Raw genomic sequence first — 13,181 nt, forward strand, 5'->3', positions numbered from 1 at the left:
AACCATCTCTTTCAGTAGCTTTTCCTACTACATGTGTCAGACAATCAATGACTGTCTCCATTGACGGGACCTTCTTGTTAGCTTCTAACACTCAGAGGCATCGCTGAGGCACAACCATTAGTAGGGCAGGGGTGTGGTAGTAGGCGGCACGCGAAGCGTGCCACAAAATATTTAGTGGGTTAATTAATATTCATAAGGGGCGTGGTTATTCATAATCAATCAATGTTCAATTAATTTTATTATTACAATTTTACGAAACAAAAAATTATTAATTATTATTGTCAGATCACAGCGAGCTTAGAGTCAGAGAGTAAGATCTATCTAGTCTGTTGCTCGTCCTAAGCTATGTACACATCTTTCATTGCCTTCTATAAACTCCAAAGCAACACTTCGTTTATCTATTTGGTCAAAGTTTGGTGCGTGTGCAGAAGTAAAGAGTAATTTAGTCTGTCCTGGTTCATAGTCGTTCTGAGCCATGTTTTGGTCCTTCGAAGAGCTGAACAAGAGCGTTCGCTAACAGCATTGGTAGGTGAAGCTAGAAGAACCATCCTGTATAGGAAAATGTCCTGTGAAATCAAGGACTTTTGGGATTTTGAAAGCTTAGCGATGAATTCCTTCTGGTCATTGAAAGTGGCCGGCCTAGCAGCCGCTTGGGAGGTATGGAAAAATGATGATAAAGTGCTCAAGTGAGTTTCTAAAAGTCCTTTATCGACCTCGTTGTTGTAAAAGCAAGACACAGCCTCCAATTTCTCTGTGAAACTCTCCTGATTTACTGCCTTGAGTAGAAGGCTCTCTAATTGGCGCAAAATATGGTACCCTGGGTGGTCAAAACGAGTTTTGATGCAAGAGATAATAACATCTAAGGATCTAAAATACATAGCCTTATAAAGAGATTTAGGTGTGTCTGGATAGTAGGCTTCAACTTGACCGTCCTCATATCGAACTGGTCGTTTTCGTTTGCATGGAAGCACTGGCTCACTTAGTTCTAACTCATTGGCTTTTTTAGTCACTTTTGACCAAAACATGTCAAACTGTTCGTCTGACCTCATTAGCTCAAGAGTTGAAACTGTCATAGCAGGTACTGACTGACCTTCAGATGCCAACATGAAACTGTGTTGGAGAGTTTTGGACAAGTTGTCATTATGCTTTAAAAGTAAAATTCCAAGTGAAGTACCAAAGAAATACTCAAAAGTGCTCATCTGGTGTTTAACGCCAATTATTTGAGATTTTACCTCAGAATCTAACCTTTGTGTGAGACACTCATCCCATAACTCACGAAGAGGCAACCAGCTGTCAATCACACCCTGCAGAGAGTTGGCTCGGACTGTCCATTGAGTTGGACACAACCTACGAAAGCCTGGTGTATCGGGAGCAAGTTCTTGTTTCATTTTTTCATAAAGTGTGTCACGTTTTGGTGAGTACTTTAACAACTTTGATATTTCATTTGTTGTATCAAGAGCATCGGCCATTGTCTTAATTTTTTTGACAGTGTCACTAACTGCAAGCTGTAAAGAATGGCCATAGCAATGTACTAAAATAGCACGAGGCTCCTCCCTCTGAATTAGACTGGCAATGCCACTTCGAACACCCACCATGTTACTTGTACCGTCATAACACTGTGCACAGCTTTTACTAATGCTAATAATCAGCCTAAGTAAGACATCTTTTAGTGAGGAAAACAATGTGGAAGCAGTGATGTTGTCAACTTGATAGAAGCCAATTAAGTCCTCATTAACACTAAAAGAATCACTATCTACCCAGTGAAAGCAAATGACAAACTGCTCACGGTTTGAGGAATCTGTTACTTCATCTGCCATCAACGCATAGTAAGCATTATCATGCACATGTTTTGATATTTTACGAAGGATGGAATTGGCCATGATTCGTAAAATTGCATTCTGAATTTCTCCAGACGTGTACTTTTCACGCTCTTTTGTCAGCCATGCTTGCAAGGCAGGATCTGTCTCACTTTGAAGCTTTAATAGCTGAATAAAATTCCCTTCATCACTGCTATCACCCCTAAGTGCCAAGCCTTGCCAAGCAAGATACTTGATTGACCTAATTATAACATGCAACATCCTACAATTGACTTGCCTTTTCTTGCTCAATGACCTCTGCATAGTGAGTGCAATATCTTCACATTGCTCAGGAAGAGTGTGGATATCAATTGCTTCCTTATGGCAATCACTTATGTCATGCTTCCTAAATGCAGTGGTCGCATTCTTCCAATTGGAGTAGCCTTGGGTAGTAAAGGAATCTTCACACTTTGATGATTTCAGCTGTCCAGATTCCACTGCTTTCATACAGTACCAGCAGAACACACTGTCATTGGACTCATTATAGTGCAGCCAAGAAAACTGCTTTGTCCAAGAAGGTTTAAATCAGCGATATTTGTCCCCAAACTTTTTTTTAGGAAACGGTAGTCATCAGAAGGTTGATTGGGCTTTGATGGAATGGCCACTTGAACTGGATTATCAGTTCTAGCTGGTGACAAACTGCAGCTGCTTTGTTCACTGCCTGGAATTTCATTGCTCTCTGGAACAGCTGGAGCTGATGGAGTATTGCAGGATAACCTGACAAATCCCGTTGATATTAAGTTAGACTGCTTAGACATGCTTCTTCACCTGCAATAATAACAGTTTTAATAATTATTTTTATTAATAATAATAATATTCATTAATAATAATGATTATAAATATTAAATAACTAGATAATTTTAATAAAATGTGACCATAATTGACGAAAGGTACCTTATGGTAGATTTTTTAATTCATCATTTGAATGAAAAATATCAAACTGTGAGTGCCCTGTTGGACAACCATTGTTTCTAAAAGTTACATAGTAACTTTTTGCATTCTGTGGAGTAATTTTACAATAAATGGAGCTCAGGAAGTTGGATTTTTTTGGCTATAAAGACAAAATTCACTGCCTGCCATAAGGTGCCTTTTGTCAATTATGGTCACAAATGGCAGCTCTGGGCAACTGCCATACCTGCCCTATAGGCAGCGACGCATCTGACACTGTGACAAGAGTATCGTAAGACTCAGGCAGGCTTGCTAAGAGATAAACCACTTGATCTTCACTGTCGATAGGAACACCAACAACAGCCCATTTGTTGAAGAGCTTAACCATTTCTCTTATGTGGTCCTACATAGACGCTCCGTCTTTAAGCTGTAGACTGTGATGTTTTCTGCGTAGGATCTTGTTACTCCAGTTTCTTTTCTGGAATTGATTGTCTAGCTGCTTCCATACTTCACAGCATCTTTTGGTTCTCCAAGTAGATAAAGCAGTAAAGGATCAAATTGAGAGGACTATGGTAGCCAAGGCGTGGTCCTTCCTCGCTATGTATTGAGTGACTACTGCCTCGTCTGCTCCATCTGCTGGTGGAACTTTGGTTTCATTGACTATTGTCCAGAGCCCTTCTTTCATGAGAGCCACTCTACATTGTAACTTCCAAGTTGTGTAGTTCCAACTGTTAAGAGGAATGATACTGCTTCTGTCTCAGTTATCATTCTAGAGTACTGGGCTCATAACCTGTGAGAGATTAATGCTGAGAGTAGACAATATCTGTTAGGCTATACATGAACTGAGAGAAGAATCACACGAAAAACTAAAACATTGAGATAGAGAACGAGAGCACAACTAAAAACACTATAACTCAGAACAACTCATAATAGTACAAAACTAATACACAATATTTATAATACAGCACAAAGACGACATAACATAAACCACAACCAAAAGAATGTAATAATCACTTAAAATCATTTAACAATGCATATGTACTAACACACAGGTATTATAGTTATTAATAAAACTTAAATTATGGTAAATTAAAAGTTTATATGTAGTCAGATGTCTTCTTTATTGCTGTGAGCAGTCACAGATTAATTAGGAGAGGTACAGCAGCATCTCTAAATAACTTATGGTGGGGTCATTATCTATTTATGCCTAAACTCACCACAGACATGAATAAGACTCAGGTTGATCAAATTATGTCTATACTTCAAGCTCCAGTATAGCAACTGCTAGTCCTTCATTCTATCAATGTTAAAGTTAAAGTTCAGATCTTGCACTGTTATTATCACATTGTGACACTACGTTTCTCATTACAATAATACTCAGTTCTAAAGCAGAAATGTAGCAAGTAGTGTTAGTAGGAGGCACAATATACAAATCCTGCCTTCAAAAGTATAGCATAAAGGCTTAAGCAATGTAAAAAAAGGTGTGGCTGCCTGTCTTAGCATTTGCTGTACGATAATGCAGTCTTTTTTCTTGTCTTTGTATATGTATGACGTTAAAATAGTTACATACTTTACCTACAATTGTATTGGCCTTTCCTTTGAGTCTTGCACATTGCTTAAAGTGTTTCCCACTTCTTGATAGCTGCAGTGGCCATTTTATTGCATCCGCCTAAGCAGCAACCGCACGTGGGAGGAAATAATGGCTTTAAGTACTCTTCAAGTGTCCATTTGCTTTGATTTTACTTCTCCATTTTATAACTGTGCTGCAGTTTCATCATATATCAAAGTACCAGGGTTTTGGAGAGGATTATAATGGAGAAAAACCTCTGTCTGTTGCATTTAAAATAAGAAAGTTATTACATTATGCAGATTTAAGTCAGTGTGAATCTAGTACAGTTTAAGCTATTTACCTATTAGCTCATTATAGAACAGGTGACCTCTTTGTCTGCACTAGTTTAAATTAAGCAGAAGAGAAAGTACGGACTGGGGTTCAGCTTCTAGTCAGTACTTAGACTTATTATAGTCAGTACTGCAACTTTGCACATTCGCATTTAATTATAACATGGTGACTAAAACAGAGGGTGAGTTTAAACCACACCCAAATGATTAGTTTCTGCGATGAAACATTTTTGAAAAAATTACCTTTGTAGTCCTTGACCCAAGTGCTACGGAATGCTGTAAAAGCCACCTTAAGCTGTCTCTGGTTTAGAAGATTTCTGTGGAGATCGAAGAAAGATATAAGAATTTTGGTCTATTCTCTAGAATTGCTCCCGCTAAATTACAGTCAACTATAAAGTTACCAGGAGAATTGCTCAGTGAAGGAGAACTCATCACAGCCATTTATACGGCTGTACAACATAAAATAAATGAGTTATAAGCGTTTAAAAGTTGCAAATTTGGCCGCTATCTTGAAAAATCAACCTTAAATTTACATATAGGCTACTGGCTATATAATAAATGTAGTGTCATTTGATAGTTTAGTTACAGGTACCGTATATCGTTAATTAAAAGCTGCATGCAAATAACTGCCGATGTAGCAATAGAATTCAACTATAAAAATACACAACTTCAGTTAAGAAGTAACTCAGAGGCCTTATGGATGCTACCTAAAGTTGCAAGAGTTAAGTGCATGAGGTCATAGGTTCGAATCTTTCTCAGGGCCAAAGTGTTTTTAATACTTTTGTTTCACGGTTGATATACCATTAAAGAAAATAGACGGTCAGGCTTTTGTGTAAGGAAATACGGTAATACATTTTAAACTTTAAGCTATATAGAAATGTATCAGTTTGAACCATAAAAAAATGGTATGCACGTAATTGAATGGTAATATTTTTTAAATGCAAAAAGCAGTAGCTACTAATAAAGTTATTCGTAAGGATGGTACAAGCACTTGAAATCAAGATACATTTGCATACTGTAAGTAACTAATTAAGATTTTAGGGGCAGTGTTGAATCCGAAACTACATCCTCTTCTGTTGTACCCATTAACAATTCAACAAGCAGTTCGGTTCTTTCTGACGAACATATGCAACTACTATTGTGGCCAGTACTCTTAAGGTACATCAGGGTAAAACCACATGACAGATTTGGCAACACAAACTCTTTTCTTTGTACTTTTTCAACAATGCATTTTTATCAAGTTTTTCTCAAAAGTGACACGCAAGAGATTTTACCAAACTTTTGAGAATGGATGACTATTAAGTGAAGAATTCTTGAACATGAAGCGAACACTAATTTTAAGCAGTATCCTTGTTTCATAATACTGTGTGCTATTAAAGTATGTTGCATCACTTGGTAATACATCTCCAAGTTTTGCAAAACGGGCTGAAATATTTCATAGCGTTTTCTTTGCTTGAAAACAACTCATATTAGGATGTACTGCCTGCAAAACTCAAGTATGAGATAATCTTCATTATACCATGACTCAAAACATTGGAGCTTGAACATGCATTGACATGATAACGCAGCTAAATAAACAAGTCAAGAAATGCATACTGGCAGCCCTTTCTATTCATAGTTTGACTAACATGATGTCATAACTTAACACCTTGCAATTAAATTTTACTGACAGTTTTATGATACAGAGGTATCAAGCAACGACACAAGATCAAAGAGAGAGTAAATGGTTAAGGTAGTCTTTTTTCTACTTTTCTCTGCTGTTATTTATGTAATCATTACGTTTAAAAAATTGCTTTTAAACAGAAAATTTATTATTAATAAATTAAAAGCATTTGTAATGTCATTTACTAAGTTCTCATGTATCTAAAGATGAAAAAAATGTATGTGTTAAGTATAATTATATTACTATGACAATTAACTCTTGAATTGCCGGTGCTTTTTTCATTTTTGATCTATTTCAATTAAAATTATGTTACTATTTTGTACTTACTTAGTCTTCATTATTTCACATCTTGCTGCTTGTTGCCATGCCATCAAGGGTTAGAATTACAAGAAAATTTCTCAATATTAAATGAGAAATATTTTTAAATTCAAAACTATCTTATATTTGTTCCATGTATGAAATGATGTTTGATTTGAAGTTTAATTAATTGCAGACAGTCAAAGAAATGTTATAAATTGTTGGAAATAATGCTAACTGGTTTTTAGTACACAATCACAAGTTTCAGCACTTCATGTACAACAGCAAGCTAGAGAACCCACTTTAATTGGGGCAGGGTTGAAGGTGCATTTTTACAGATTTAAACCTCCAATAAAGAACAATTCAAATTTTGTTAACGCTTGCTACCCATGTAATTTATATAGCACGTGTGTGGGCAGTCAATTAATTACAGGTATGAATAATTAAATTTTGTTATAAATGTTTTTCTTTGAGCTTTAGACTTCTCAAAAAGACTGCTATAGACCTAAAAGGCTGATACTACATCAAACAATAACTCACAATTTTGTAGTTATGGGCGATATACCGATTCTTTATTGATATAAACAATATTTTACGGAATCAATTTAAATCATTATCAAAAATTTTATGCAAATTTCATCGATCTATTGACCACGCCCATTAATTAAGGTTAAAGAACTAATTTTAATGAGTAATTGCACTGTTGAACTGCAAGAAATAGGCAACTGATCAGTTGTTAGCTCAACCTATCCCAATAAGAGAAACAAGGCTCAAGAGCATGGAAATGATCTCATGACCAGTACAGTGCCGAAATCATTAGCCACACCCTTGACACACCCTTAAATGAAGGTGTGGTTACCGCATTGTTAATAATCAATATTTTCTTAAAAAGTCCATTATCAATCGTTATTGAAAATAAAGAAAATTGGCCAAATCGCCCATCACTACACACCCAAGAGTTACCATGCATGATCCGTGAATGATGGGTATCAGGCCTGGACCAGGTTTGATTCTATAACGGTCCAGCATCGACCGCCATCACTGCTGAATCGAGGCTGTTGCACTGGCCTGGACCAGTATCTATTTCAGTCCCGATGTAGTCATAGCTGATACAGTAATGTCTGTTCGTCAGCACTGGTCCAGGCTGTATATCAGTACTGGATCAGATCGATGCTTTTCAAGATGGCAGCCCCGCGTGGACTATCTGACATGTTTTGTTAAAGAAAATCATCTTAATCTGACTCTTTAAGAGGAATCTTGTTGGCTGTATACACTAGGGCTAAATCACTGGATGTTATGTGAGTACCGTGGACTACATTAAATGTTATACTATTTTTAGGCTATTTTGAACCATTTATTACTTAAACATGAGTAGGATACACGATATTTTGAGTAAAAAGTATGCACATGTAGATACACAATCAAGCTAAATAAATTAATTGAGCAGATACATGACTGGAAAATAAAACGACTGACACCTTCCAATTAAAGTTTACCACATCTTGCCTACAAAATCTCTATGATACGAAAATAGAGACCTGGGTTTATGAGGAATTACCAAAGGGGTATAAACTGCATGAACAAACTTATAATAAATTTAGGCTAATTATTATTGTGAGATTAATGACTTCAGTTTAATTGACTATAATTAGAAGTACATACCTTTCATTATGGATTCTCCGTTAACTTTCTAGTATTGAGCCAAGCATTGAAACAGAGCCAGAAGACCTTTCTGCAATAATCATGACACTAGTGAAGACAATGAGGAATCAGGCGTAAAAATGGTTCACTACATGTGATTGTAACTATGTTTTTAATTAGGGTGAATGTATTAGTGATCATGATGATGAAGATATTGTACTGAGAGACTTATGAATGATAGTCACAAGTGTGGTAAAATAGTTTATTGATTATGTGTGTAATTGTTACTTTTCCTTAGAATTTTTGATGCGGAAGATTATTCTGGAAATATTAGTATAGTAGGTGCTCCTTTAATTCATATTAATTTATTAATTTAGCAAGGCCACTAGTATACATTCTATAGTTACCTTATCTCACTAAGTTTCAAGACAAGAATATCGTAGGTTTGTTTATAATTTCATGTGAAAAGCTAAATTCATTATTCAGGTTGTGATGAACTGAAACTTTCTTGTTTAAAGCTCTTGTTAAGGTCAGTTTAATCATAGTGTTTTAATTTATTATCATCATTTGTCATTATAGTTCACTTCAAATAGCATTGAATTTTTTTGTGAACCTGCCTTCATCATGCTGGTTAAGGAAGGTATGTAGTTCCTTTGCTTATGTAGAATTTATGCCTCATTATAGTTATGTTATGGAACTAAGCTTTGTAGGACTATGTGTGACAAGATACCTTTGAAAGATCTGCTTCACTACATGGAACCCGAGAGTTCATTAATGTTGGAGATTTTGGGAAATTAATTTCTCAGTAATGTAAGTTTATTATTTTAGTGCCTTCTTAATTTATGGCTCTTTAGGTGTCTTAAGTTACAAAACATGAAGTGTCTTACTTGTGGAACATTGGTAGACTATGATAAAGAAAACAATTATAATCTTTTTTTGGTTTTAATAATAATTCCAAATCATTTTAAATTAATAATGAATAATAATTAAGTATTAATTAAGCATAACAGGAAGTACGTCATAATGAGGCTTAATGAAATCGTTATCGTTGTCGGATCAGGTCTGGCACCAGCATAAATCGTGGCTGATTCGTCAATATCGGATCAGGACATTGCCCCAAATCCTCGGTCCAGGCTCGATCATCAGTAATGATTCAGGCCTGTATCAGGACTGGTCCATGTTCCAACTCTTGGGCGTGTACAATTTTGTTTTAAAAAAAACTTATCAAAATTAATATTATCACATGTTACTTAGCAAATTTAAGTTCTTGTGAAGAAAGACAAGAGTATTTACATGACTTGGTTTTAAAGTACTGCGTAGCTTATTTACTGTTAGTCTAGCTGTGAAAAAATCCTCTCAGAAGTTGCTGATGTAGATGGAATGCTCAGCAGATCCTTAGCTATTGTAGCAAGTTTAGGGTATTTTGATTCATTGCTGCTCCTGCAAGTTAAAATATGTTTCCTTTAATATACGATTCTCTGGGAGTTATTTGTCAATGTCATCACAAGGACCCTGCGGTAATGTAGATGCATCACTCAATAGAGCAAGTGTATGTACAATGCCTAGCAATGAATTAGAGCTTTCCTTATTTCACAAGTAAAAAAATAAGCAAGAAACAGAGCATAGTACCACTACCTCAAGACCACAGCCACTTCTCTTTCTGATTCCGCATGAAAATTTTACTTTGATTTGGTTAATACACCAACACTACAGTAACTTTCAGCAAAACAGGTAGCAAGAAAGCAACTGTTGAACATTTAAATTTTTTCAAATTTTTCTCTATTCTTTCTTATAATAAGAAATAAGCAAATTACGACACACTACTTGTTGCGGTTTAAAAATGAAAAACAATTTTTTTCTTTTCATTAATTACTTTCAATATACTCTTAACAAAAGAATTTACATAATATGCAAGAAGCACGTTTATTCTCATAAATGTCCTAGAATTCACCTTTTGTACAAATTACTTTGTTTAAACAAAACTAAATGTGACCATAATTGACAAAAGGGCCCTTATGGCGGATTTTAAAATTGATAGTTATAATGGGAAATATCAACCTGTGAGTGTTTTGTTAGACAATCATTGTTTCTAAAAGTTTCGTGGTAACTTTTTGCATCCTGTGGAGTAATTTTATGATAACTGGGGCTCAGGAAGTTGGATTTCTTAGGCTAGAAAGACAAATTTCACTTTCCGCCATAAGGTACCTTTTGTCAATTATGGTCACAAATAATTTGCAACAAAAACAACATAATAATAAAGGAAAACCTAAATTTGGGAAACCAAAATTAGAGACAGAAACAATGAATGTACTTGAAATTATTAATAAAAGTAATACAGTACTATAAGGTCATTTTCTTTGAGATCATCTGGTAAAGGGAAAGTATAACCCTCATCTTCATTGTGATACTGTACTTTTGATGAACTCATTTATTCTTATTGTGATTTCACAGAAGAGGAAGCTTTTAACCATGAAGTTTTTTATGTAATCATACATTCAGTGTCGGCTGGCCTCATGACTCTAAGAAGCAGCAAATATAAGTAGTAACCATTTCTCCTTATTGTATGGCTTTAAGTGACCACAATATTAAAGATAAGTGATGACGTTTCATTCAGATGTGTCACTGTGATATTGGTAATGAATTGGGAGCTGAAACTTAGTTTTTTAATTGAAGTCATGTACCTAATTTTGGACAACAGCCAATGTGTCCTTTTGATCTTCTGAACAGTCTTTATAACGATAAACTAACACCACACTTTCCAAACTGTTCCATTGCTCTTTGTATTTTTCTCACTGTTGTAGTAACTGTAGCTTCTGCTGAGAGGTCTTTCAGCAAGTTTAAGTTAATGAAGGATTGCCTTTGTTCAACCATGACACAAGATCGACTTGCTGATTTAGGCATTTTAACAATTGCAAATAAAATTGATAAAACTGTTGACATTGAAACTGTTATTCACATTATATAACCAGGGTTTAATGCATGATATTTCCTTGAATATGCAAGCTTATATTTTTTACTAATTTTATAAGCAATTCTTGTTTGCTTTTGACCCTGTTACATTGCCTTATGTAGTAAGCTCTGGCGTTTGATCTATTTTTAGATATAAAACCTTCCATTTGCTTTCTACTTTCATGTTTTCAAATTTTTTTTATTAGTTATGGCCCTAGTTAAATTACTTCTTTTTCAACTTCCCATTCTAACAACTAACACTGTAACAATTACAGTAGCATGCGAAAAAAAAGACCAGTAGCTGCGGCGCAGTTACTTTCCCTCTACCACGTGAGTGCGATCGAACTACGACGGTACCACGCCCAAACTTCCCTGCGCATGCGCAGCGCACAGCAGCAGCACAGTAGAGGCGAGTGGAAGGAGAAGGCAGCTTGCAGGTCGCAGCTAGAGCGAAGAACGAAGGGAAGAGAGCTAGAGATGAGCTTGAGACAACGGACCAAGTTTTTATTTGCAGGAAAAAATCGTAAGCTATAGACAATTTATCATACTTATGGCACTTGCGCTCGATTTTACCGTCACAGCTTTACTACTTGGTGTTGTTTAAAGTGGACGGGACTGTAGCACCTACAAAGGCTAGCTATATCATAGAAAAGGCTGATATCTTGGAAGTTGGATCAGTCTGTCATGTAAAGGATAAAAGTGGAATATATGAGGGAATTGTGGTCACATATGGTAAGCTAAGGGGGCCATACAATGCATGCATGCATTATAAAGCTTATAAATTATAATAAAAGAAGCATGCATATTGTCACTTTTGTGTGTAATGTAGCTACATAGCCTATGATGATTGCTGAGTAATATATAGTACTGCTGAGTATTGAAATGATTTGTCATGCATAAGCCATGTTACAACAAATTTTTGCTGCTAACTTAACGATAGAGCTGTTGCACGGATGTAATCAACGGGGTAGGTGGAGCTTTCTGTCGGCCATCTTGAGTGGCAAGAATGTACACGCAACGAATGGAGGAATGGAAAGAAACTGCGATTTTTCATCAAAGAGATATCATACTTCGCTGCAGAATATTATAGAGACTTCTTTACTCAATATCTTCATCTCCTATCTTGCATTAGCCTGGAATGTCAACTGCAGAATTTATTTAAATTTTTTTCTCCGTTCCCCCATTCATTCTTGGCCTTCTTGCTACCCAACATGGTGGACAATTTAGCTCAATTTTAGCCACACCCTCCCGTTGATTACTTCCGTGCAACAGCTCTATGGATCCCATGCTTTCTTGCTAAATAATGATACTACTTTATAGGTAGTAAAGATGAAGTTGATAATGTGGAAGAGCAGTATTTAAATGGGTTGTATACTCCCAATTTTCTGGTTGGTCTGTGTGATGACAGTGACGATGATGATCAGGACAATGACAATAAGGAGAATGAAGAACCTGATAGGGATTTCATAGAAAAGGAAGATGTCTCTAGAAAAAGAAAGACAGATGGTGTGTTAACTGTAAATGATGATTTAGCTTTACATGATACTTGTAGGTACAGCTAAATTATCTAATAAGGCAAAGAAAAAATCTGTTCCCAAGAAAACAAAAGAGCTCAAGAAAGTAAATGGTGAGGTTCTCTTAAGAATGAGTAATATATGAGTTAAAATCACCTTTTTGTTTAACAGATCAAAAGTCAACCATTAATCTTCTTGGAGTATCATCAATTGTGTCTTCAGGTGTATCCAATTTTGTGTCTGACACTATTGTCACCTCAAGTGTTAGTACCACTTCAACTACACCAGTTACAGTTCAAAGTAGTTGCCCTATCACCACATCCTCAGTTATTCCATCATCAATTCTTGATTCATCTGACTCTGAATGTCAAGAAGTGGAGTCACATAATGGACCAAATGAAGGTTAGAGTTTGTAATCATGGCATATAATAGTATAATATGATAAATTAATTGTAGAGATGCTTAAATCTTGAC

General features: G+C 35.7%; 2 protein-coding genes and 2 long non-coding RNA genes across 7 annotated transcripts; 3 read left to right on the forward strand and 1 right to left on the reverse strand.

Moving 5' to 3' along the window:
- Nucleotides 1-398: 398 nt before the first annotated feature.
- On the reverse strand, nt 399-2,303 carry LOC100634890 (zinc finger MYM-type protein 1-like). Its single transcript, XM_011404331.1, has one exon. It carries the CDS (start codon nt 2,301-2,303, stop codon nt 399-401), a length of 1,905 nt encoding a protein of 634 aa, XP_011402633.1.
- A 5,243-nt stretch (nt 2,304-7,546) lies between these two features.
- Nucleotides 7,547-8,671, forward strand: LOC109580727 (uncharacterized). 4 transcript variants are annotated; one of them, XR_002184327.1, is made up of 4 exons: nt 7,547-7,901; nt 7,943-8,002; nt 8,051-8,496; nt 8,543-8,671. It is a non-coding gene; the product is annotated as an uncharacterized LOC109580727 (long non-coding RNA). The 4 variants fall into 4 exon arrangements; XR_002184329.1 differs by having other exon boundaries at nt 7,549-7,901; nt 8,298-8,496; XR_002184328.1 differs by having other exon boundaries at nt 7,552-8,002; nt 8,298-8,496.
- Nucleotides 8,672-8,696: 25 nt separating this feature from the next.
- LOC109580726 (uncharacterized) lies at nt 8,697-9,209 on the forward strand. The gene is made up of 4 exons (XR_002184326.1): nt 8,697-8,773; nt 8,824-8,884; nt 8,929-9,054; nt 9,099-9,209. It is a non-coding gene; the product is annotated as an uncharacterized LOC109580726 (long non-coding RNA).
- Nucleotides 9,210-11,113: 1,904 nt separating this feature from the next.
- Nucleotides 11,114-13,180, forward strand: LOC109580724 (uncharacterized). The gene is made up of 6 exons (XM_019994210.1): nt 11,114-11,191; nt 11,775-11,925; nt 12,514-12,699; nt 12,746-12,820; nt 12,879-13,109; nt 13,164-13,180. The coding sequence occupies exons 1-6, from the start codon at nt 11,114-11,116 to the stop codon at nt 13,178-13,180; spliced, it is 738 nt and encodes a 245-aa protein (XP_019849769.1).
- The last annotated feature ends 1 nt before the right edge of the window (nt 13,181 follows it).

Source organism: Amphimedon queenslandica, unplaced genomic scaffold, assembly GCF_000090795.2.
Source record: "Amphimedon queenslandica unplaced genomic scaffold, v1.1 AMPQUscaffold_13480, whole genome shotgun sequence".
In the NCBI taxonomy this organism is placed as follows: Eukaryota; Metazoa; Porifera; class Demospongiae; order Haplosclerida; family Niphatidae; genus Amphimedon; species Amphimedon queenslandica.